Raw genomic sequence first — 24,176 nt, forward strand, 5'->3', positions numbered from 1 at the left:
GTCTTTTCTAATGTCCATATCACTACTAGATTATAAGTCCTTTGTGGCAGCCCACAACTAAACTCTGAAACAGAAACATCCATCTAGCCATTTATTTGAGGATAAAATTAAAGAATGAACAACACTTGTTGAGAGACTGAATGAACAGCGGCCAAAATGGTTCATTGTTTTGGCTGATCGACCACATTTAATGTTACCAGGTGGGAGTCGTAACAGGGATATATGAAAAGCATGCTTTTTAAACAAGAGAACGATCTCAGAATAGCTCATTGTTTTTCTGACTCAGTCCTGAATCAAGGTTTAATCTAACCCTGTCATAACTTCCAATATGATCATAATGTGTTCCTTTATGAGTCCCCTAACTCTTCATCTTAGAGTCATATTTCTTCTGCTGAAGGCTCTAGAACCTTAAGCCTGATTGGCATCACAGCACCTACTGCTGCTGAGCTCTTCCCCTGCTTAGGACCTTCTACTGAGTTAACTGATCTGCCTGGTTAGTTTCAAGAACTCCAAAACAAAGCAAGAAGAAAGCAGAGCTGCTGTGGATGTGGTAAATGGAAGAAGCCTGGAGCCCCACAGCCTGGCCTCCCTCTCTCCTCCTTTTCCAGCCCTTTAGCCCCCACACAGACCCAAGGACTCTAAAGAATGATGCTTCAAGTCCCCTGATCTGGAATTATTCAAGGAAACAACAATTAGTTTGTAGTAGATCAAAGATCATTCTAATGCTAAACAGGCCACTAGTTTCATTTTACAAGACTAAAATGACCAAACAGAAACTACAAACATAGCTATTATTATCTATTACTATATATGTGCCTTTATGGTTTGTCCAGATTTCAGCAAGTGTGCCTGAATGTCTAATCCCCAGAAATTACATTTGGGAAATGATCCACTATTCAAAAAACATGAGGTGCCTCCAGCCACCTCTCTAATTAGAGATTCAATACTTTTAACTTAAAAAGTCCTTTTTAAAGGATGCCTATTTCTCTTCACATCTCTTCTTTCCCCAAACCCAGGACCACAAATAACTTTAAAAATAATGTTCCATGGGAGTTCCTGTTGTGGCTCAGTGGTAACGAACCCAACTAGGATCAATGGGATATGGGTTCAATCCTTGGCCTCGCTCAGTGGGTTAGGGGTCCGGCATTGGCATGAGCTGTGGTATAGGTCACAGATGCAGCTTGGATCTGGTGTTGCTGTAGCTGTAGCTCTGATTCTACCCCTAGCCTGGGAACTTCCATTTGCTGAGGATGTGGCCCTAAAAAGCAGAAACAAAACAAAAACAAAAACAAAAAAAAGAGGAAGTTCCCTGGTGGTCTAATGGTTAGCACTTTCACAGCTGTGGCCTCGGTTCAGTCCCTAGTCTGAGAAATGAGATCCCACGTCAAGATGCTGCATGTTATGGCCAAAAGAAAAAAAGAAAAGCTCCATAGCTAAGTATTTTGATAAGGAGACACCAAGTATAACAGAGTGTATCTTGTCTTTTTTTGGTCACAGTGTGCAGCAGCTTGATGTGAGATTTCAGTTCTCAAACTAGGGACTGTGCACAGGCTGCAGCAGTGACAGTACTGAATCCTAACTACTAGACCACCAGGGAACTCCCTTTTCTCCTCTTAGCCATTCCCATAGCAACATGCATTCACAGGATGCTTTGTTATCATGGTTATGACCTTCCAAGATAACAAGAAGGCAGGTGTGTACCTACAGGGGGTAGTCCTTCCACAGAGGATGCACAAGAGGCTGGAGAGAAGAAGGATGCTTCCTGGCATGGAATTAGCCTGTTAGCTATTCTGGCGGTGAGGCCAATGATCTGGCATCCTGAGACTTTCACTAGCTTGCCTGGAACGGTGTCTAACCCTGAGGTAACTGAGTACTGGTGGCCACCTCTCCTGGGGTGGCAGACTGGGGTTTGAACTCATCAGGCCAAGCCGTTCCCACTCAGCACTCAGTGGAGGCCCCTGCAGCTCTGTCCAATCCCATCCTCCCCCAAGTGGCCACTGGTGGGACCTTGAGAAAAGAGTGTTTCAAGGAAGGGAGTAGAATAGGAAGATAGACCAGAAGAAGCTGGATTAGGAGATGTCAGGATACAGTTAAATGCAGACCTGGCCACTCTCAGCTCCTGACAGTAGGGACTCAGAAGCCTGGGGAGAATGGCTTAGGTGACACAACTCTGTAGGCACTTGAATAATATCTGACTCAGCTTTATCTGCCCTCCCCCAACCCCAGGCTGGTGAGCTCCAGAGGGCAAGTGTGCCTACCACAGCAGGCAGGAGGTGTTCCTACACTCCCTTTCACACACTCATAGCGCCCCTTTTCCCACCCTTCCCAGGCACCAACTCCAGACCAAGTCCGGTGTTCAACCCTGAAGATGCGGAGACGGGCCAGCCCCTCCCCTCACAGAGTTTGCAGACCAGTGGGGAGACTAACTATATACTCACTGTCCCAGAATGGATCACAAGTCTTCTGAGTCTCCCCAGCCTCCCCCTTCCGAAAACAAAGGTGGGCCTCCAGCCCAAGCACTGTCAGGGTGATAAGCACCCACCTCTGTGAAGGCCCTGGAACCCTCTCTGCTCCCTTTCCCCAGGAGAGCTGGCCTGTTCAAAGTTTTCCCTACAAACTTTTATCTAGCTCTGGCCCCTTGTCAGAAGTCTCTGGCCTACACCCCAAGCTAACTGGGAAGAAGAGGGTTGGGAAGCCCACACCTCACTCTCCTGTTTCATTTTGTTCCCCAAGACCAGCCCTGGCTTCCTGGTTACTAGGTGAAGGCCAGGGGAGTAGTGATCCCCAGGCACCATGTAGAAGCTCCAGGAAGCATTCGCACACCAGACATACTAACACTCACACACTTGCACACACACGTTCTCACACCCACACAGACACACCAAGGCGCAGTAACTTGAAGGCTCCAAGACTTGCGACGCGTGGAGTTAATTTAACGCACATCGATTCTGATTCTGCCACATGTCAGCCAGCCCACCCACCTAGTCACGGTGAGAAGGGACTTGTGCTGGGGGTGGGGTCATCCCTCCTCCCCGCCAAGGAGAGGGGAGGTCCACTCTCTTCCTATCTCGCTCCAGTGAGCCAGTGCCCGCGGGGACCAGCGAGGCTGGTGTCACAGCTCCCGCAGCGCGTAGAACTAGGCAGCGCCCCGCCCTGCCATACCCTGCCTGGACCCAGCCTGACATGCGCTGCCTGCCTGGAGCCAGGTGGGTGGCAACCTGGCCAAGGGAGCGACAGAGGGTGAGGATAACAAGAGAACTTTGCAGCAGATCTTTGTTCCTGGCACTAAAAAGGAGGAGGTGTCAGGAGACAGGCGTGGGAGAGGGAGATGGAGGAGAGAGCTAGACAGAGCCCAGAAGGAGATAGAGAGAAGAGTTGGGGAGGTAGGAGCCAGTTCAAGACAAAACGAGACTGGAGTTCCCGTCATGGCTCAGCAATAACGAACCCAACTAGTATCCATGAGGATGCAGGTTCTATGTCTGGCCTCGCTCCATGGATTAAGGATCCGGTGTTGTCCAGGGCTGTGATGTAGGTCATAGATGCGGCTCAGATCCGTGTTGCTGTGGCTGTGGTGTAGGCTGGCAGCTACAGCTTTGATTCCACCCCTAGTCTGGGACTTCCATATGCTACAGGTGTGGCCCTAAAAAGCAAAAAAAAAAAAAAAAAAAAAAAAAAAAAAGACAAAATGAGATACTGTCTCAGAATTTTTTTTATCTATTTATTTTTTGGTCCTTTGTCTTTTTAGGGCCGAACCCACAGCTTATGGGGGTTCCCAGGCCAGGGGTCTAATCAGAGCTACAGCTGTAGGCCTATACCACAGCTCATAGAAACACTGGATCCTCAACCCACTGAGCGAGGGTGGGGATCAAACCCTCAACCTCATGGTTCCTAGCCAGATTCGTTTCTGCTGCACTACAAAGGGAACTCCTTCTTTTTTTCTTTTCTTTTTTTTTTTAGGGCCACACCGGCGGCATATGGAGGTTCCCAGGCTAGAGGTTGAAGCAGAGCTGTAGGCACCAGCCTACACCAGAGCTACAGCAATGTGGGATCCAAGCCTCGTCTGCAATCTACACCACAGCTTAAGGCAACACTGGATGCTTAACCCACTGAGCAAGGCCGGGAATCTAACCCATGTCCTCATGGATGCTAGTCGGGTTCGTTAACTGCTGAGCCACAATGGGAATTCCTCTTAGAAATTTAGAAGTGGGATGGGACTTTAGGAATCTTGTAATCTGGTCCTCCTCACACTACCTGCCATCTATAGGGAAACTGAGGCCTAGGAAGGTGAACTTTGGACTAAGTGGGTCCAAAATCACATGGGAAAGAGTTGAGAATTTCCTTATTAAAAGCAGCTTTTTGGTGAAGTGGGAGCCATGGAGGGCACAGAAGTAATGATGATGTCTATGTCAAATCCAGTCTCCTCTCAGGACTCTCGGTCAATAATATGGGGCTAAGGAGTTTCCTGGTCGCCTAGCAGTTAAGGATCCAGTGTTGTCATTGCTGTGGCATGGGTTTGATCCCTGGACCAGGAACTTCTGCATGCTTTGGGGACAGCCAAAAAATTGTAATAATAATGGTGGGGCCAGAGAAGATGTCCCCTCTAAGGCAGCCCTAGCCAGGCAACTCCCATGGAGTTCTATTTCCAAGATTCAGCCCTCCCCCTAGCTTCTCTGCCCTGCTAACAATGATGCCCTCAGAAGCCTGAATAAAGGGAGCCTCCACTGATGGAGAACCCTCCATGCTACAAATGCCTGGAACCTACTCATCCTCCCCACTTCACAAGTCAGGCAGGGCAGTGCTCTATCCCATTTCCCACAAAGACAAACTGAGACCCAGAAGTTTGAAGGGGAGGAGGAAACTTGAACCCAGAACCAGACCTCAGCTCAAGTCCACCTGCATCTCGTACTGGCTCCAGTTCCTTGAGGGTATCTATACTTCCACCATGATCCCACAGCCAGAGTGAGTGGGGTTTTCCTACAGGCAGGGTTTGGGGATGAATTCTAAGTTGTCCTTGATTTCTCCCCACAAAAGGTCACAGTCTTTGCAGACACAATCCCAGGTGGGAAGGGGCTAGGCTGGGTGGATGAAATGGAAAAATGTCCATGGCAGGCAGGGGCCACAGGCCAGGGCATATGCCCCTGGAATTATCAGCCCTCCATACCAGAGGCCTTCAGGTAGGGATGGGGACAGGAACCAGGACCCTCCCCAGAAGTCAGGTTGCCAAGAGTGAGGGTGAAGAAACACTGAGCACCCAGGGCTGCTGCTGGATCCCAAGAGGGTCTGGTTTCCTGCTCTCTCCTTTCCCCCACCCCTGGTTCCCACCTCTGTTCTAGGGACCCCAGCTGCAATTGCCCCACTCCCTTTGCCAGTAAGGGATTACCCTGTGCCCTTCCAGCAGGCACAGCCTGCCCTTCCCTGCAGTGCCACTGGGTTTATCATGAAGCCTCCTGTCCAAAACACTGTACAGTAAGGCCGAGAGAGCAGGGGCCTAACGCAGACCCCTCCACCCAGGTTGTGATGGTGGTAGAATCTCCCAGCCACACAGCAGACAGGGATTGTGGTCTGGGGTGAGGGCCACATAAGTCCAAGAGGCCTTAGGCCACCTCGCCCAGGGAAGGGGACAGCACAAGGACGATCAGCAGCCTGGCTCCTCCATCTTCCAGGCTGATTATGGCTCTTCCCTACTACCTATACCCACCCCCCACCCCTCCCCTGCCAAGAACCCCTGGGGAGAAGGATCCTTCACGAGCCACACCAGTTCCTCTCCTGTGATTTGTTCTGAATTTTCAAACAAAGAGTAATTATGACAGATGTGGAGCAATCAGCGTCATTATGCGGGAGAACAAGAAAGGGAAAGGGAGCTGAAAGGACCCCTGGGGGGAGGGGAACTTGTCTTTCCTCCTTGAAAGAAGCAACTCCCACCTCTACCTCCAGCAGCCCCAACACCCTCCCGATTTCCTTTCCTTTCCTGCGGGGAACCTGTCCCCAGCCCCTCTGCCCAGTCTCACAGGTAGGACAAGACTTCTTTCTGCAGAGCATCCCAGCCTAACTCGCCCAGGCCTCCAGCAGCAGCTATGGGTGGAGGGCGTGTAGCCCTGCTGGGCACACCAGGAAGTGGCTCCCACCTTGGCCAGGACTCTAAGCTCCCAACGCCCTCTCACCCACCCTGCATGTGCCCAGGTACCTGGCTCTGTTTCTGAGGCAGACAATACTGATTATATTTTCAAGGGACACGAGGCCCTTCTAAGGACACACAGGCCACTGAATTTTGGGTCAGGCAGACCAGGTTTAAATCCCAGCTTCTCTACTTTACTGTGCACCCTTGGGCAAGTTAATTAACCATTCTAGGCTTCTGTTTACTCATCTGTTCAAATAGGCCTAGTAACAGCTACCAATGGAAATGTCACGGGAGTTAAGTAAATTAACACACAAAGGGATTAGCAGAGTGCAGCCTTATATTACTAGGACCACTTCCACAACTACTAGTTGGTTTACCACCAGCACCAGCACCAGCACATAGGTAGCCCTCAGACCACTCAGCTCAGTGTCTGGTGTGCTTTGGAAACTCAGAGGCTCTATGAAATATGCTGTGGATGTCAGGAGCCCACATCTGAGATTTGCTGGTAACCATCACATCCAGAACTATGACCACAGACAAAGCCTGGGGCAGGGCAGGACACGAGAAAAACAGAAATGTATGTGCCCATCTGCCCTGGGCGGGGAAGGATATAAAAAAATCTCTCCCTTCCCATACCAGAGAGCAGTGAGGCACTGGGGAGGGCAAGAGGAACGAGGGACCCAAGAGGCTCTCTTACCTGCCCAGGCTGGAGGACCAGTCACATCCTTGGGCAGGTTACCCACTTGGGGCCTCAGTTTTCAAGTCTGTAAAATGAGAGAGTGGGATGAGATGAGCTCCAAAGTTTCCCCATAGGCTGGATGCCTGTGATCCTACTTAGGGTCCTGGATGCACTGGGAATTTTAGGATTTTTTCGCTGTAAGCCTGCAATTCAGTGAAAGGGCTGGACCTCAGTTCTCTCTCTCTTGGTGGTCTGCCCCTTCCTCTCCATTTAGGTGGTCTGGTCTCCATCTGCCCACCCCAAGTCCCTGGGGCCTCTTGCTTGTCCCCCCCTCACATTCCAGTGGCCTTGGGGGCAGCAGCCAGACCAGAAAGTCCAGTTCCTGCCCATTATCACCGCTTGCATCTGCACTGCAACCCAACACCAGCATTCCAGAGAGCAGCCCCGGGCTGCCCTACCACCCACTCTGGTCAGTGTCCGGGCTCAGAGACTGGCCCCAAGCAGGGGCCAGTGTTCTCAGATTCCTCTCAGGGAAGGTATGCCCCCAGGGAGACTCCGACACGCTGGGCAGACCACAGACCCCTTCCTTTGGGGTCTTCTTTGAAGCTCATCCTCTCAGCCTCTCCTCTTCCTCTCCCTCTGTTCTGTACTGAAGCCTGAGCTCACCTACTTTTGCTCCTGAAACAGGGTATCTCCCTCCAAACATAGCAGAGAATGGTGGACACAGGAATTGCTATAATTGGAGCAAGAGGCAGGAGGAAAGACAGAACAATAAAGAAAGCTGGAGGAAGAATTCCCACTGTGGCATAACGGGATCGGTGGTGTCTTGGGAATACTGGGACACAGGTTTGATCCCCTGCCTGGCACAGTGGGTTGAGGATCTGGTGTTGTCGCAGCTGCAGCTGACCTGGGAACTCCATATGCTGTGGAGTGGCAAAGAGAGGGAGGGAGGAAGGAAGGAAGGAAGAAGGAAATCCTGAGGAAGGAAGACTGCAGGGCAAAGGAAACAAGGACTGAGGGATGATAAAGATAAAGACCCTAAACCTGGCCTCACACACTGGAAAGCAGAGGTGGGGCAGAGTGCGGAGGGGTGTCAAAGACTGTGGAGTTTCCAGACTAAGATCCAGAGAAGAGAAGGTCAGGGTGGGGTGTAAGCCCTCTGCATCTAATTTTCCTCCCTCTGCCTCTGTGGGTGGTGGGCTGGCCTGGATTAAACCCACACTCCCCACTGCCTCCACCTCCCTGTGGTCTGGCCTAGAGCGCCTCCTGCTTGCCCCTCAGGCCTTTCCACCTTCCCCGGGTCACAGTATCACCTGTCCAGGCACCCCTCTTCAGGAAGTCCCTGGAACTGCTCCTGCCCATGGAGGTCCCTTTCTTTTCTACTCCTCCCTTACATGTGAGGGCAGTCACAAAGGTTAGTCCTTCTTGGAACAGGGTGAACAAAGTTGGGGGCAGGGGAAGTGAGCACAGAAATCAAAGAAATGTCCTTTGGTGGAGGTTGGGGGGAGGATGGAGCAGCCCAGGCCAGCAGGCTCGGATTGCAGCCAGATTGTAGGCTTTCGCCTAATGAATAAGAGAACTCTGGCCCAGACGCCCAGAGGTACCAAGGCCAGGCCCTCATGCCCATCACAGAAGCCCCGCGCTCCACCAGTGACCTAGGGCTTGCCTCCCTCCTCCCTCCCTTCAGCTGCAGAACCTAATAAAAGTATCTACACACACACACACACACACACACACACCCGTTGCCCTGCACCAGTTCTGTTCACTCCATATCTCTGAGCTGGCCCCACTGCTCAAGGGAAGAGGGATTCCCACAGGGAAGTCCTTTGAAGAGAGCTGGACCCCAATCCTGAGCCCATCCTTCAACACACACCTGTATTCAGGTGCCCACCGGGGCCCACATGGCAATGCACACATGCACTACTGGCCTCTACATTCCTTGCTGCAACAAGGCTGTGGCCAGAGATCTTAGGGAGCCATAGGTTAGTTACACAGGCAGACATTCTTGGAAACACTCGATCCAGTTTACACAAAGACAGCAGTGAGCTGTTTGGTTTTCCATCCTGGGTGCCCTTCTACTTTTATTGAGGGTGTGCAGAGGAGCCTTCGAGCTACTGTGAAAAGTCTCTCTTACACACACACACACACACACACACACACACACACACACACACGCCTGCAGGGACTCTGAAGAGAAGAGGGAAAGGCAATACAAGGAGGCCAGAAGTGAAAAAGTCCTTTCTCCCTGGGGGTGGGGAGGAGATGGGGGCTAAGGGAGGGGGGGGCACCGGGGGCCTGTTTCATTTGCAGGCTGCAAATGCCTCTCCTATTCACCGGCCCACATTCCCAGCCAAGGCGCCCGGCCACGGACAATGCCGGGAACAGGAACAGAGAAGATTTGCACATTGTGTTCAAGGGGCCAGCTGGCTGCCTGCAACAGTGGAGCCAAGGTGTGGGAACCAGAAGCATTTGACTTCCACACTCAAGTCCTGCTGGTGGGGTGAGGGGCCGTCCTACCCCACAGTTGGGGCCGGTGGGCAGACGCTTCATCCAGGCGAGGAATAAAGGCCAAGGCAGGAGACCCGGGGACCCACGCATGAAGGCTACCAAGCAGTTTGGTCTCTGATTCACACCCCATCTGGTGCAGAAGAGAGCGTCTCGGCCCGTCTAGAGATAAACATGCAGCCACCACCCCGTGATCCTGCCCCGAGTGTTACATTCCCCTGCCGATCCTGCCTGTTCACAAGCTTCTGTTCCTGTGAGCTGTGCTGTCAATTTGAGGTAGGGAGAGCCAGCAAGAGAGAGGAAACAAAAGAGAAGTGGAGAGAGACAGGGCCTTGCACCCACAAGGCCACAGGTTCATTTCGTTTGTACCACGCTCCACAGGCAGGGGACGTGAGAAATACAAAAGAAAGAGAAGCCCTTTAGGAGCTTAAAATCTAGTTGAGGAGACAGATGGAATATCCAGCCACAAAACAGTTACTTAACAATGCAAGCAGCCTGAATGCCACAGACCACAAATATTCCCCACCTTAGGAGGGGGAAAAAGGAATTACCGTAAGCTAAGTGGTCTTTAGGGAGGGATCAGGTAAGGCAGGAGCAGGGACGAGAAAAGACTGAGAAAAGGCTCAGCGAAGGCAGGCATGTCCCATGGACTGACTGGATGCAAAGGAAGCCTTAATACCATAGACATGAACCTTGGTCCAATTACTTGATATTACAAGGAGAAAAGCAAAGCCCAGAGAGGATGAGTGACTTGCCCAGAGCCACACAGGATTCCTGATGTCCAGCCCAGGGCCTTTCCATCACACCTGATAGCTTCTCAAGAGATTCAGAAGGGGCTGGTCTCTGGAGTACTGACTGGCAGGTAGGAAGGCCCTGACCCTTGCTCATTCGCACATACCTCTGCACCATGGCATGCTTAGGGGTGAGCTGCCTGGCATGAAAGCAGGCTTAGGCATGGCCACTCACTCATCACACCAGTGATACTTCAGCTGCAGAGCCTGCTTCTGGCCCAAATGGGTAGGCAGATGCGCGTGAGGGGCAGGGGAGACTTCCTCAGGGTTACTTTAGCTGAGCCGTCCTTCAAGGAGAGAAGCCTAGGATCCACACAAGTGACAGAGGCCTCCAGGGTTACCAGCCACAACCCACTGCACAACCCATTGCCCTGAGGCCCTCCGGGGTCCCCTAAATATGTTGCCCCCCCAACAAGCTGTACCACACAGCAACTTCAGCCCATAGTTTCCCTGTCCCAGATCTGTTTCCACAGAACTAAGCTCAGATGCTGCCCCCCCGGATCCACACACGGTCCAATCAGAGCTACAGCTGCCAAGCTACAGCTGCCAAGCTGCGCTAGAGCCACAGCAACGCCGGATTCCAGCCACGTCTGCGACCTACACCACAGCTCACGGCAATGCCAGATCCTTAACCCACTGAGCAAGGCCAGGGATCAAACCTCATGGTTCCTAGTCAGATTTGTTTCTGCTGCACCACAACGGGAACTCCCACACAAGCGTGGATCTTGCTACCGAAGGAGATTTCAGAGTTGCTGGTTAAGCCCTCCCTCAGAGAGGATGAGAACGATTCAGACTCTAGGACTGGGTGACTGAGGACCTGAGCAGTAGGAGACTGAGGTGGTGAGAGCAGGGGACTAGAACTGGACTTCCCTCTCAGCATACCCTACTGCCTCTTTCTAGACGTCTGGGCTCCCCAGGGGCCTGCCTGGAACCACCACATCTAAAGGAGCTTAGAACGTCACATTTCTCACCTCTATCACCTCCCCTCCCCCAAACAATAAGAGTATCTCAGCAACACTTTCTACGTGCCCTGAACTCTGCCAGGTTCTTTACGCGTGATCATAGGTAATCCTCACAGCATTCCTCCTGGATAAATACTATTTCCCCGTTTAAAGATAAGGACCTTGAGACTCAGAGGACAATGTACATCCAGCTGGGGAGTCTTTGCCTTCAGAACCTTCAGAACCAGCATTGGGCCTGCCTAATCTGGATGACCCCAGGCTGGAAGGGAGGCAATCCTGGCTCTGAGAGCCCAGCCTGCATTGGGACAGTCTGGTTCTCAGCCTAAATTAGCCATCAGCAGCTAGCACTAACAATAATACATAATGAGCATTTCCTAGATGCCAAGTCTTGTGCCACATGCTTTACACCCATCACCTCATTTAATCCTCCAACAACCCTGATAGGCTGATGGGATTATGCTCATTTTTTTTCGGATGAAAGCACAAAACTCGAGAGCGTTAAAAGGAACTTGTGCTGAGAATATAGCATCAGTGAGTGGCTGAGCTGGGGTTCAAACCCACCTAGGTCTGTCCCTGAAGCTCATGTCCTACAGACTTCACTCTGCTGCCCACAGACCCCCTACACCAGTGATTATGATATGGGAAGGGGCGCTCCTCTAGCACCTGTGAACCAGCACTGTTGGCATCACCTGGGATTTTTTTTTTTTTGGTCTTTTCAGGACCACACCCAAGGCATATGGGGGTTCCCAGCCTAGGGGTTGAATCAGAGCTGTAGCTGCTGGCCTACAGCCACAGCCATGCCAGATCTGAGCCGCATCTGTGACCTATACCACAGCTCACAGCAACGCCAGATCCTTAACCCACTGAGAAAGCCCAGGGATCGAACCTGCATCCTCATGGATGCTAGTCAGATTCATTTCCGCTGAGCCACGATGGGAACTCCTCACCTGGGATCTTGTTAACCCTGCAGAACCCCAGGCCTTCGCCTAGACCTACTGATTCAAAATCTGAATTTTATCAAGATCCCCAGGTAATCACCGGGCCGAGTAATATTAGAGAAGTCTTGCTCTAGATCATCTGGTTCTTTACTCCAGTCTCCAGGGGCCTGAGCCTGAGAACTGAGACCAGGAAATGAGGACTCGGAACCAAGGGCATCTGCTTGAGGGGCCCCCCTCTTCGCTGTTGTCATCCAGATTCATAGCCCTCAACAGGTGTGCATCAATGCATGTTCCCACTGGATCAGGTGACCCATATGCCGTCCTTGGACCCCTCCAGAAGGATGGCAGAGGGTCTCACAGCCAGTCAAGTTTTGGCTGATGCCCAGAGGCTTCAGAGAACCCCAAGGCTCTCCTAGGAAGGGGTTAAAACAAGTTGTGCTCAGGCTCCAGTAATTCTGCTCCCTGAGAGATTTCCCTGGAGTGCTTCCTGAGTCCCAGGGAGAGAGAAAGCTGGGGGCTGGGAGCAGATTCAGGCTGTCTGCTTTTGCTGGCAGTGTATATCAGTGAAGTCACCTTTAAATGAAGAAAAAAGTATTAGCTCCATTACTGAGCACCTCCTATGTGCCAGGCAGAGCACGGAGTGCGTTAGTCCTTACAACCATCCCCCAAAGTAGGGTTATATGCACATTTCACAGGTAAGGAAACGGCCATGCAGAGGTTAACTTGTCCAGGGTCCCATCCTTAACACACATCTCGATTTTCAGCCCCCAAACTATAAACACATGGAATGGCAAGCCAGAGAAACCAGATGGGCTGGAAGCATGAGTGCCCTTTGGACCCTGAGCCACTCCATCCTAAAAAGGAGACGCTTGGAACTGAAGCCCCGAGAAATCAGCCTGTCGTTTAGCCCATCCTGTTCAGGCCATCTTTCTTTTTTTTTTTTTTTTTTTTTTTTTTTTGCTTTTAAGGGCCGCACCCTCGGCATATGGAGGTTCCCAGGCTAGGGGTTGAATCAGAGCTATAGCTGCCTACCTAAGCCAGAGCCACAGCAATGCCAAATCCGAGCCATGTCTGTGGCCTACACTGCAGCTCATGGCAACACCAGATCCTTAACCCACTGATCAAGGCCAGGGATCGAACCCGCACCTCAGGGTTCCTAGTTGGGTTTGTTTCCACTAAACCATGACAGGAACTCCAGGCCATCTTTCAATGACAGCATCTGAGCTCACTGGGATGGAAGAGGGGGTATTCCCAGAGCTCAGATGCCCCAGCAGTCCTGCCCACACAGACCTGGACCCCTACCTGCCTCACTGGGTGAGTCCACTGGGTGGATTATGTGTCTGTGAGGGTACAGTCCCCCTGCCTGTCAGCTCCGGTGGAGCAGGAAGGAGAAGCAGGGGCTCTGGAAGGCTTCTCACACCTCTTCAGAAGGCATCCTCCCGTGTCACACAACATCTGCCCTGCCTGCGGGCACACGGGCTGGGAATTATTACCAAAGGAGCAAACCCAGGCAGCTAATCAGCACTGGAGGTTTCTAGGGACATCAGCCTCTGAAGTGAGAAAAGGGGGTCCAGCCACCCGGTTGCTTGGTAGCCAAGCATTCCCCCAGGGGGCCATAAGCCTTGGTGGGGAGAGAGAGGTGGATCAGACTGCCAGTGTTTGGAGGCAACCGCCCAGCTGTCCCCAGGACCCCAAAGAACTAACCAAGCTGAACTTGCCCACTGGCTCTTTCCCCAGCCAAGGCCCACAGCTCAATTTCTTACACTGTTAGGAGTTTAATGAAACCAAACATCTTGAAGGTATTACCATTTACAGAAAAGCACATTTACAATTAGCTATATATAAACACCTGGGGATTTATCTCCCAGGATCCCAGGCTGGTGATGCAGGGGCCATCTATCGCCCAGTGTTGACACAGGCCAGGGAGGGTGCGGGGGTCAGCTCCCTGAGAAGTCTCATTTCTCCCATCTGAAAATCTTCCTCAGGTCCCCACCCTTCACCCACGCTTCTCCTCCTCACACCCAGCCATCTGCTCAGGGCTACACCAGCCTCCCCACCACCGCCAGGAGGGCTGGGGGATGAGGGGTTGCTGAGCCAGAAGTGATTCGGTCTCAGGGTCCAGGGCTGCCTCCCAGAGAGCTCCATATGGGGGCCTGGATGTGCCTTCCTTAGAACAAAGGGGCATCTTCAGCTCAAGAGAGGGCTCCTGCCTCAGAACAATTCATCACTCACCAGCCGTTCAGAGCAACTGTGCAAATGCCCTCAGAGCCAGGAAGAAACTTGTCAGCGATCAGACGGTGATGAGGCAGCGTGCCACAGGAGTTAAGTGGGAGGGTGCAGGATTCAGAATAACTAGGCTGCAGGCCTGGCTCCTCTGCTCACCAGAAGCCACCAATTCCCCTGAGTTTTGGGGGTTTTGCTGTTGTTTGTTTGTTTTTGTTTGTTTGTTTGTTTTTAGGGCCACACCTATGGCATATGGAAGTTCCCAGGCTAGGGGTCAAAGCAAGCTGCAGCTGCCGGCCTACACCACAGCCCCAGCAACACAGGACCGGAGCCACATATGCGACCTGTGCCGAAGCTCGTGGCAACACTGGATCCTTAACCCATTGGGTGATCCTTAACCCAACGCCGGATCCTTAACCCAGGGATCAAACCAGCATCCTCAGGGACACTATATGGGGTTCTTAACCCACTGAGCCACAAAGGGAACTCCCTCACTTCTCATCTGTAAAAGGGGAATGACAACAGCGTATCTTCCAGCATCATCATGATGACTAAATGAGATAGTTCATGCAAAGCGCTTAGGCAGGGTGCCCAACATGCAGCAAGTGCTTAGTTAGTATTAGCTAGACGTACTCCCAACCAAAGTTAAAGCAGCCTCTTTAAGGGACACCTCCCCAGAAGTAGAGCAATACAGGATGGAGAACATTTTCCACTTGGCAAAGCTTTTGTGCTTTCTCAAGAGCAGTGGTTCTCAACCATGACCTCCCGCCTTCATAGCCCGCCACCTTCCCAAGGTACATAAATAATTTTGACATGGATGGAACTAGAGACTCTCACACTAAGCGAACTAAGTCAGAAAGAGAAAGACAAATACCATATGATATCACTTATATCTGGAATCTAATATATGGCGCAATGAACCTTTCCACAGAAAAGAAACTCATGGGCTTGGAGAACAAGCTTGTGGTTGCCAAGGGGGAGGGGGAGGGAGCGGGATGGACTGGGAATTTGGGGTTAATAGATGCAAACTATTGCCTTTGGAATGGATATGCAATGAGGTCCTGCTGTGTAGCCCTGGGAAGCACATCTAGTCACTTATGATGGAGCATCATAATGTGAGAAAAAAGAATGTGTATATGTACGTATGACTGGGTCACTTTGCTGTACAGTAGAAAATCTACAGAACACTGTAAACTAGCTATAATGGAAAAAAATAAAAATCATTAAAATAAAAATAATAAGAATAATTTTGGTTTAAGAAACAATTCCCGGAGTTCCTGTTGTGGCGCAGTGGTTAACGAATCCGACTAGGAACCATGAGGTTGCGGGTTCGGTCCCTGCCCTTGCTCAGTGGGTTAAAGATCCGGCGTTGCTGTGAGCTGTGGTGTAGGTTGCAGACTCGGCTCGGATCCTGCGTTGCTGTGGCTCTGGCGTAGGCTGGTGGCTACAGCTCCGATTCGACCCCTAGCCTGGGAACCTCCATATGCCGCGAGAGCGGCCCAAGAAATAGCAACAACAACAACAAAGACAAAAAGACCAAAAAAAAAAAAAAAAAAAAAAGAAAAAAGAAACAATTCCCACACGTGTACACAGATTAAACAACAACTACAATAACTTTTTGCAGGGCAGGGCGGTAAAGCACAGCCATCATTTCATCACTGCAATACCCAATGGTCCATCAGCACAAGCAAAGCAAAATTCCAGAGCTGAGACACCTCTTCTCTCCCAATCAAGAAAACAACAACAACAACAACAAAACCCCACACTGAATATTAAGTCACCACCATGTATACTTTAAGTATCTCATAATTTTACTGTCAATTATTCCTCAATAAAGCTGAAATTCTTTTACAAAGTACACCGGCTTGAAGGGGGAGTAATGTCATCACTGTGTTAACCCTGAAATTATTCTATCACATCTTCTGTTAAGCAAATTGTTGACAAGCTTCAGAATGTCATCTCTGGCACAGTGAGGTTTTATCCTACCCAAAAGGTTTGAGAGTCAGCACATAATTAAAAGATGCAGGTAGCCAAAATTACCCTTCAAATTCTCTTAAATCGCCCCAAAATATGACAATCATTGATCTTTAAAACAATTTTTAAATTGTTTAAAGCATCCCAGTCTATTGAGAATTTTACTCAATAGACTGGGATGCTCACAATGCATCTGGAAACTAAGACACACTGACCCAAGAGCTGGATAAAGCTTGCTCTCGATTTCTCTTTCCCTCTCCCCACAACAGTGTTTGGCTACATTCTTGTCAAATTGCATACCAATCACTTAAATGAGTATATGCTGTAATTCTACCACCACAGATCACTGCTATGCACCTCTCAACTGACCCATGCTGAGAAATTAGTGCTCCAGAAGCTGCATAAGATGGAACCACTCCTCTATCCCCCATGGCCTGGGGGGAAAAAAAAGGTAAGAGCATCCACTTACTTGCTGCCTGGATTCGAGCCTTCCGGCTAACCACCAGCCCAAAGCGGTTCTGAGCCACACACTCATAGTCACCCTCATCTGAAGGGCTGCCTCCTTGATCCAGCAGGAAGTGGCGGATCATCAAGGACCCATTTGCCAGCACGGTAGAGTGGGTACTCTCTGGCAGCTCCACCCCATTCTTCCGCCAGGTGATTCGCACTGGAGGGGTCCCCTCCACCCTGCAGCCCAGTACCACGGGCTGCCCAGGGACTGCAACATCATCGCTTGGCTCCACAGCAAAGGCCAGTTCAGCAGAGTGGCCAAGACCTGAATCGGGTGAGGGAGATGAGAGCAAAAGGAGAGGTGAGCATGGAATGAGCTGGAGCAAGGGTTCCAAGTTCTCTGGATCTGTGCATCCCATCCCTGTCATTCTGTGATGTTAATAGGAATCTCCATTAACACACAGAACTTTGTGAGTTATTATGAAGTATCATCTCATACAGTATATTTACTTCATCAACAGACCATCTTGGAGAGATGGATATTATTACTACCATCTTTTATTTATTTATTATTTATTTGTCTTTTTTTGCCTTTTCTAGGGCCACTCCCGCGGCATATGGAGGTTCCCAGGCGAGAGGTCTAATCGAAGCTGTAGCCACCGGCCTACACCAGAGCCACAGCAACTCAGGATCTGAGCCGCGTCTTTGACCCACACCACAGCTCACGGCAACACCGGATCCTTAACCCACTGAGCAAGGCCAGGGATCGAACCCGCAACCTCATGGTTCCTGGTCGGATTCGTTAACCACTGAGCCATGATGGGAACTCCACTACCATCTTTTAAAAATTTTTTATCTTTTAGAGAAAAGGAAACTGAAGCCCAGAGATGTTAAGCAACTTGTCTGAGGCCTCACAGTTAATAGCTGCAAATCCGGGACCCGAAAATAAGACTTTGATTTCAATACAGCTCCTGCCACTTCTGTGGTTATCCTAGCAAATCACTGAAGCCTCAGACTTTCAGGGTATGACCTCATGTTAGGTGTTCAACCTGGCCTGGCTTCCATTCCTTATGTGTTTAAATCAGGAACAACAGTGTGGCTTGTTATTAAATGTGACTAACAGATTCAAAGGCACTGTGAAAAGTTAAAAGTTCTAAACAAATATAGGAGTTCCACGACCCCATCATGGCTCAGTGGTTAGCTAACCTGACTAGCATCCATGAGGACGCAGGTTTGATCCCTGGACTTGCCCAGTGGGTTAAGGATCCGGCATTGCCATGAGCTGTGGTGTAGGTTGCAGACGTGGCTCAGATCCCGCATTGCTGTGGCTGTGGTGTAGGCTTGTGGCTACAGCTCCGATTCGAACCCTAGACTGGGAACCTCCATATGTCATGGGTGTGGCCCTAAATAGATAAAAAGGGAAAAAAAAGTTCCAAACAAATATAAAATGAGATAGTAATAAATCTTTGCTTCTTGTTGCTGGCAAAACCATGTGAGGCCTGGTCCAGTGCCTGGCAGGGAGCAGGGTGTGTTGGCCCAGTATCAGGTACAAGCTAGGCTAGCATCCAGCACTACTGCTCCTCCCCTAAGAAGCTCTGGGCTTTGGTTGTTTTGCTTGTTTTCTCTTTGTCATAAGGCAGATGAGGGATACCAAATATCAACTCATATTTCCCAAAATTCAGGAGGGAGGTTCCTAGAAGCTCTACTGTCAGCAACCTCTTCACTCCTGCAGAAGAGAAAGGGACAGAAAGAGGAAGGAAGGAAGAGAAGGGAGAAGAGGGTGATCAAGGAATCAGAAGAGGAAGAACAAGAACTCCAAATCAGGCAAGATGCCAAGTCTCCAACTTCTCCAACGAGCAACTCACCAGACCAGTTACAACTCCCCGCCAGGGAGAAAGAACCCACCTGAGCTGAAAAGGCAGCCACAGACCCCCTCCTCACATTTCCGTGAAGCTAGCGATCCCTGAGCTGGCCCCTTCCCAACAGACCAGCGCCCTCCCTGGCTGAGAGGAGACCAGGCAGTGGGTGGGGAGAAAGGAGGGAGGAGGAGGGCTGGGGTTAGGGGGGTTTTCCCCACCCTCAGGGCTGCGTAATTCCTATTAGGACATTTGAGGGTCACGCCCCTTCAAATCCCTACCCATCTTCCCCAAGACCTGCATTTCAGCTGCTTCTGCTCCCCGCTCCAATCCCGGTATAGCAACCGGAGGACAAAGTTTCTCCTAGATGCTGCCGCGATATCCCGCTTCTTCGGAGCTAAGAGGGGAGAGAACAGTGCCCAGAGCAATGTCTGCTGAGAACTTGAGGTGGGAGGAGAAGGGACTCAATTTGCACCCCTCTCCTGTGAGGTGAGCCCGTTACACCCACTGTGGAAACAGAGTGGTGGTGACGGAGCTCCGGGCAGCCAAGCCGGCAGACCCCGAGCTCTGCGTGCACACCCTCCGGGGCAAGGCGGGCACGTGGGCAGCCCAGCCGTTCACTCGCCCTTGGTCGGCTTCTCTGCCCCTTCCTCAGCTCGAGGTGTGTCTCTCAGGTCTCCCACTCCCAACGCGCGCACCGCCAGGAATCTTCCTCCTCTTCCTTGGTCTCTCCCTCTCACTCCCCGCCTCAGTCCCGGCTCCAAATCCAGGACCTGCCCTCTGCGCCCAGCGCAGCCCGCTCTATCCCGGCCTTCGCCCCCGGGGTCTGCGGTCTCCTGCATCCGCCGCCTCCGGCCACCCTGTGCCCACCGCAGGGCTCCGCGCACCCCAGCTCGCCCCCTCGGACAGGACTCTGCCCTGCGGTCTCCCGTGGCTCGTTCCCCCCTTTCCCCAACTCCAGCCCTCCCGCCGAGCTCCTGCTTTGCCGCGCTCCTTGCCCCTCGGTCCGGGCTCGGGTCCTGCCCTCAGTTGTGGAGCTGCAGCGGACTGACTGACTGCAGGTCTCTCTTCAGGAGCTCGGTCCTCAGCATCCTCCTGCCGTGCCCGCTTCAGTGCCCTCTCCCCGGGCTCCGCCCTGTCCCGCTCGGCTCCCGTTCTCCGGCAAGTCCCTAGGTCCCGGGGTCCGCCTGCAGGTCCGCGCCGCTCTCCTCAGGTCCGCCCCTCGCGCGCGTTTACTCCCTTCTCGCCCTTCCCCGGGCTGGGTTCACGGCCGCCGGGTCGCGGACGCCCTAGCTCACCGTCGCTCGGCGCGGGCAGCAGCAGCAGCAGCGGCGGCAGCAGCAGCGGCAGCAAGAGCCGGGGCCAGCGGCTCGGGGGCGCGGCGCGCAGAGCAGCCATGGGGCTCGCGGTCCGCTCGGCTCGGCGACGCGCGGCTCCGGGGCCTCTCGCGGCTCACAGCGTTCCGCGGGGCCGGCGCCGGGGCCGGGGCCGGGGCTCCGGCCGGGGCCGAGCCCGGGCGGCTGGGGGCTGGGGCCACATGCCTGCCTAGGAGCGCCAGGGGCGCTGGGGGAGCGCCGCTTGCGCCATCTTGCACCCACCCTGGCGATCTGTCAGCCTCGCCCTGGGTGCGCGCTCCGCACTCGGCACCGCCTGAGCCCGCCCCGCCCTCCTCCCGCCGCCCGCCGCCCCCCTTCCCTCCTCTCCCGGTCCCCTCCCCCAGCCCCCTCTCCCCGGAGGCCCGGTCTGGGGAACAAAAGAGCCGGCGAGCGCTTTAAGCGGCCGGACATTCCCGGCTGCGCGGCGGACGCGCCCCCTGCGCTTTGAACTGGGGCTAGCGGGGCTGGCGCCGTCCCGAGGAGCAGCCCTGTACCCACTTCCCGCGAGCCAGCCCCGGACTTTGGGGGGCTGGGAAAGTGGAGACCCAAAGGACTGCGAAGTGGGTCCGGGTTGCGGAGAAATGGGCAAAGCTGCGGGATTCGCTCTGACCCACTCTCTGCTGCGCCCTCCTCCACCGTGCCCAAGTCTACATTGTCAAGATAATTCCCTAAAAGCTGCACAAAGTTGTCAGATTCTGTTTTCCAAGGCCTTCAGGTTCTTCCATCCAAAGGCTAGGACGTTTAGATGCAAGACTGGCCACTCTAGACTGAGGAGTTCCGGCTCTCGGGTGGACAGGAGGCACGAGGGAGTGGGAAGGCAGTTTCCCCCAGGGCCTTCCTTGGGAAGCAGACAATGAGAATGCTAAAGTAACCGGGTTCCTGGGTTCTGACTGCAGTTCTGCCAAGATAGTCACTCTCTGAGCTCATCCGGAAGATATAGTCGTGTCTCTCTTGCTCACTCATAGGACATTTACAAAACACAGGTCGTGACAAACAATCTAGTAACCGGAAAAGCGCACAGAAAGTTAAAATGCCCAGTAACATTTCTATGCCACAAAGACTGAACGTTTCACGTCAGAAAACACATAAAGGACATTGGTCTCACGTAAGAATTGTTACAGAAGATAGGCATGCCTCTTAGGAGATACATATCCATGCTCGCCCTCAGAGTTCAGCACCATGGGCTAGTCCATCAAAATTACTGAGCAACTACGAAGTTCTACAAGCAGGAGATTTAAAGAGGGTAATCTCTGCCACATTCAGCCATTCGCTCTTGTGTTGAACTGGTACCGCAGAGGAATAACTACATCTCCCCTTTAGTATCAGCTCTGGAATCTTGGACCAGGAGTGTTAATTAACCATATATAAAACTAAATTTGGTGCAGGTGGGTAAAGAAAAGTCCTCTAGAAATCAGTTAAGTTTACTAATGATGGGTTAGGGAGTCCAGGGACTCCTGACTGTAAGGTAGCAATTGGAAGGTGAGCCTGAGAGACAGGACTTAGGAGCAGGCAATGGAATGCAATGGAGAAATTCAGAGTTAGGGAACACCAAAGCTGCAAACCAATTTTATTATGAGGAAGAGCAGGAATGATGGGCCACTACTGACCACCGGAAAGGGAGGGAAGGGGGGCCCTCCCTGGGTGCAAAGTCCTGGAACTCCCCCCTGCAGGGCTTGAATTCTCAACAACCCCTTCTTGGCTTGTCCTAGACTCTGGAGAGGTCAAATTGGTGTCTCGAGTTGCTGTCATTGTAAATTCATTTTGACAAGTGTTTAATTCTTCTTTATCACAACCCTTGGTCTGAGAGTGATATGCAAATAATGGCTATTCCGCTGCATACAAAATGTGCGGTATCTCTCCCTATGATCTGTCAATTAACTTGGGGCTGGCTTACCAGCCACTTTGGGGTGGTCCTGGGCAGAGCAGCCTCTGGCTTCTGGTTCCCTGCAGAGGAAAAGCAAGCATAGTCCAGACACTGTAAAGATCTTAGCAGAGAAGCTGCCAACTGTGATCCTTGTGTGAGTGGTGTCAGTGTGGGGTTTTGTGTGTGACTGTTGTGCCCAGGTTAATGGACTCAAGGGTATTTGTGAAGGTGAGTGTGCATGTACAGGTCTCTGAGCTTGTAGGTACAGTGTCTATATGTGTGAACATGCAGCCACAGGCAATTCTGGAGTTGCCAGAACAAAGAAGAGTTGCTGAGCCCAGACCTCTGGAGTTAGTGGTTCACTCCTCCCTTGCACCCAAGAAAGTTAAAAAATATGTGTCCAGATGGAAGGAGATCCTTGAAGAGTCTAAAAGCATGCCATCAAAGAAAACATCTTTCCTAAGTTTAAATATTTTTCCTAAGTGCCTGTTGAGAGAAAGAGATGGTTCAGCTCTTTCTTTTTTCTTTTTTTTTGGGGGGGGGTTTCCTATCCTAGGATTCTGAATAAGTTATTTTCTTTTTAATTTTTTTTTTTTGTTTGTTTGCTTTTTAGGGCTGCACCTGTGGCATACGGAGGTTCCCAGGCTAGGGGTCTAATCAGAGCTACAGCCTTCAACCTACACCACAGCCACAGCAACTCCAGATCTGAGCCATGTCTGCGACCTACACCACAGCCCACAGCAATGCTGGATCCTCAACCTACTGAGCAAGGCCAGGGATCGAACCTGCTACCTCATGGTTCCTAGTCGGATTCATTTCTGCTGTGCCATGCCGGGAACTCCCTCTTTTTAAAAACATTTTTATTGAAGTATAGTTGCTATACAATATAAGTTACAGATATACCATTCAGGGATTCACAATTTTTGAAGATTATACTGCATTTATAGTTTTTATAAAATATTAGCTATATCCCCTGTGTTGTACACTATATACTGGTAGCTTATTTTATTTTTAAATTTCATTTATTTATTTACTTGTCTGTGCCTGTGACATGCAGAAATTCTGGGGCCAGAGATCAAACCTGAGCCACAGCAGTGACATGCCAGATCCTTAACCCACCAAGCCACCAGGGAACTCCATTATTTTATACATAATAGCTTGTACCTCTTAATCCCACATTGACCCTCTTGCTTCATTCTCCCCGTTGGTAACCACTAGCTGTTCTCTATATCCGTGATTCTGTTTCTGTTTTATTATATTCACTGTTTTTTTAAGATTCCACATATAAGCGATATCATACAGTATTTGTCTTTCTCTGTCTGACTTATTTCATTTAGCATAATGCCTTCCAAGTTCATCCATGTTGTTGCATATGGCAAAATTTCACTCTTTTTTATGACTGAGTAATATTCTATTGCGTGCGTGTGTGTGTGTGTGTGTGTGTGTGTGTGTGTGTGTGTGTGTGTGTATACATGGTCTTTACCCATTCATCTGTTGATGTACACTTAGGTTGCTTCCATATCTTGGCAATTGTAAATAGGGATGCTAAGAACATTTCAGTGAATGTATTTTTTTCTTTTTTCTTTTTCTTTTTACAGTTATACCTACAGCATATGGAAGTTCCTGGGCTAGGGGATGAATCAGAGGTACAGCTGAGGCCTACACCACAGCCACAGCAACACTGGATCCAAGCTGCAACTGTGACCTATGCTACAGCTTGTGGCAACACCGGATCCTTAACCCACTGAGCAAGGCCGGGGATCAAACCCACATCCTTACAGAGACAACATTGGGTCCTTAACCCGCTAAGCCACACTAGGAACTGCATGTATCTTTTTTTTTTTTTTTTTTTTTGTCTTTTGTCTTTTTTGTTGTTGTTGTTGCTATTTCTTGGGCCGCTCCCGCGGCATATGGAGGTTCCCAGGCTAGGGGTTGAATCAGAGCTGTAGCCACCGGCCTACGCCAGAGCCACAGCAACGCGGGATCCGAGCCGAGTCTGCAACCTACACCACAGCTCACAGCAACGCTGGATCGTTAACCCACTGAGCAAGGGCAGGGATCGAACCCGCAACCTCATGGTTCCTAGTCGGATTCGTTAACCACTGCGCCACGACGGGAACTCCTGCATGTATCTTTTTGAATTAGTGTTTGGGGTTTTTTTTGGATATATACCCAGGAGTGAATCCACTGGGTCATATGGTAGGGTAGTTCTATTTTTAGTTTTACTGAGAAATCGCCATACTATTTTCCATAGTGGCTGCACTAACTGACATTCCCACCAACAGTGTGCGAGGGTTCCCTTTTCTCCAGAGACCGTTCAATTCTTGCTTATAACCATCTGCTCTTTCTCTCAGAAACCAACATTTCCCATCCTAGTAGGAAACACATTCTTTAGGACAGAAAGGCTGAGGGAATTCTAGTCCTTTGGTTTCAAAAGAGA

At 51.2% G+C, this 24,176-nt stretch overlaps 1 protein-coding gene across 4 annotated transcripts in view; it reads right to left on the bottom strand.

The window, feature by feature from the left end:
• The window catches only part of IGDCC3 (immunoglobulin superfamily DCC subclass member 3), a 44,834-nt gene extending 24,717 nt beyond the window's left edge, over window positions 1-20,117 (bottom strand). The window contains exons 1-2 of one of the 4 annotated variants that reach the window (XM_021100139.1): window positions 19,795-20,117; window positions 16,660-16,965 (exon numbers count right to left, since the gene is read on the bottom strand). In XM_021100139.1, coding sequence (XP_020955798.1) covers window positions 16,660-16,965; window positions 19,795-19,894 — 406 coding nt within the window. In that variant the 5' untranslated portion in view covers window positions 19,895-20,117. Of the gene's footprint in view, window positions 1-16,659; window positions 17,257-18,545; window positions 19,770-19,794 lie in introns of those variants that run through there. The other 3 variants (XM_021100143.1, XM_013993298.2, XM_021100146.1) reach the window with 3 other exon arrangements.

This window comes from Sus scrofa, chromosome 1 (assembly GCF_000003025.6).
Source record: "Sus scrofa isolate TJ Tabasco breed Duroc chromosome 1, Sscrofa11.1, whole genome shotgun sequence".
NCBI classification, from domain to species: domain Eukaryota; kingdom Metazoa; phylum Chordata; class Mammalia; order Artiodactyla; family Suidae; genus Sus; species Sus scrofa.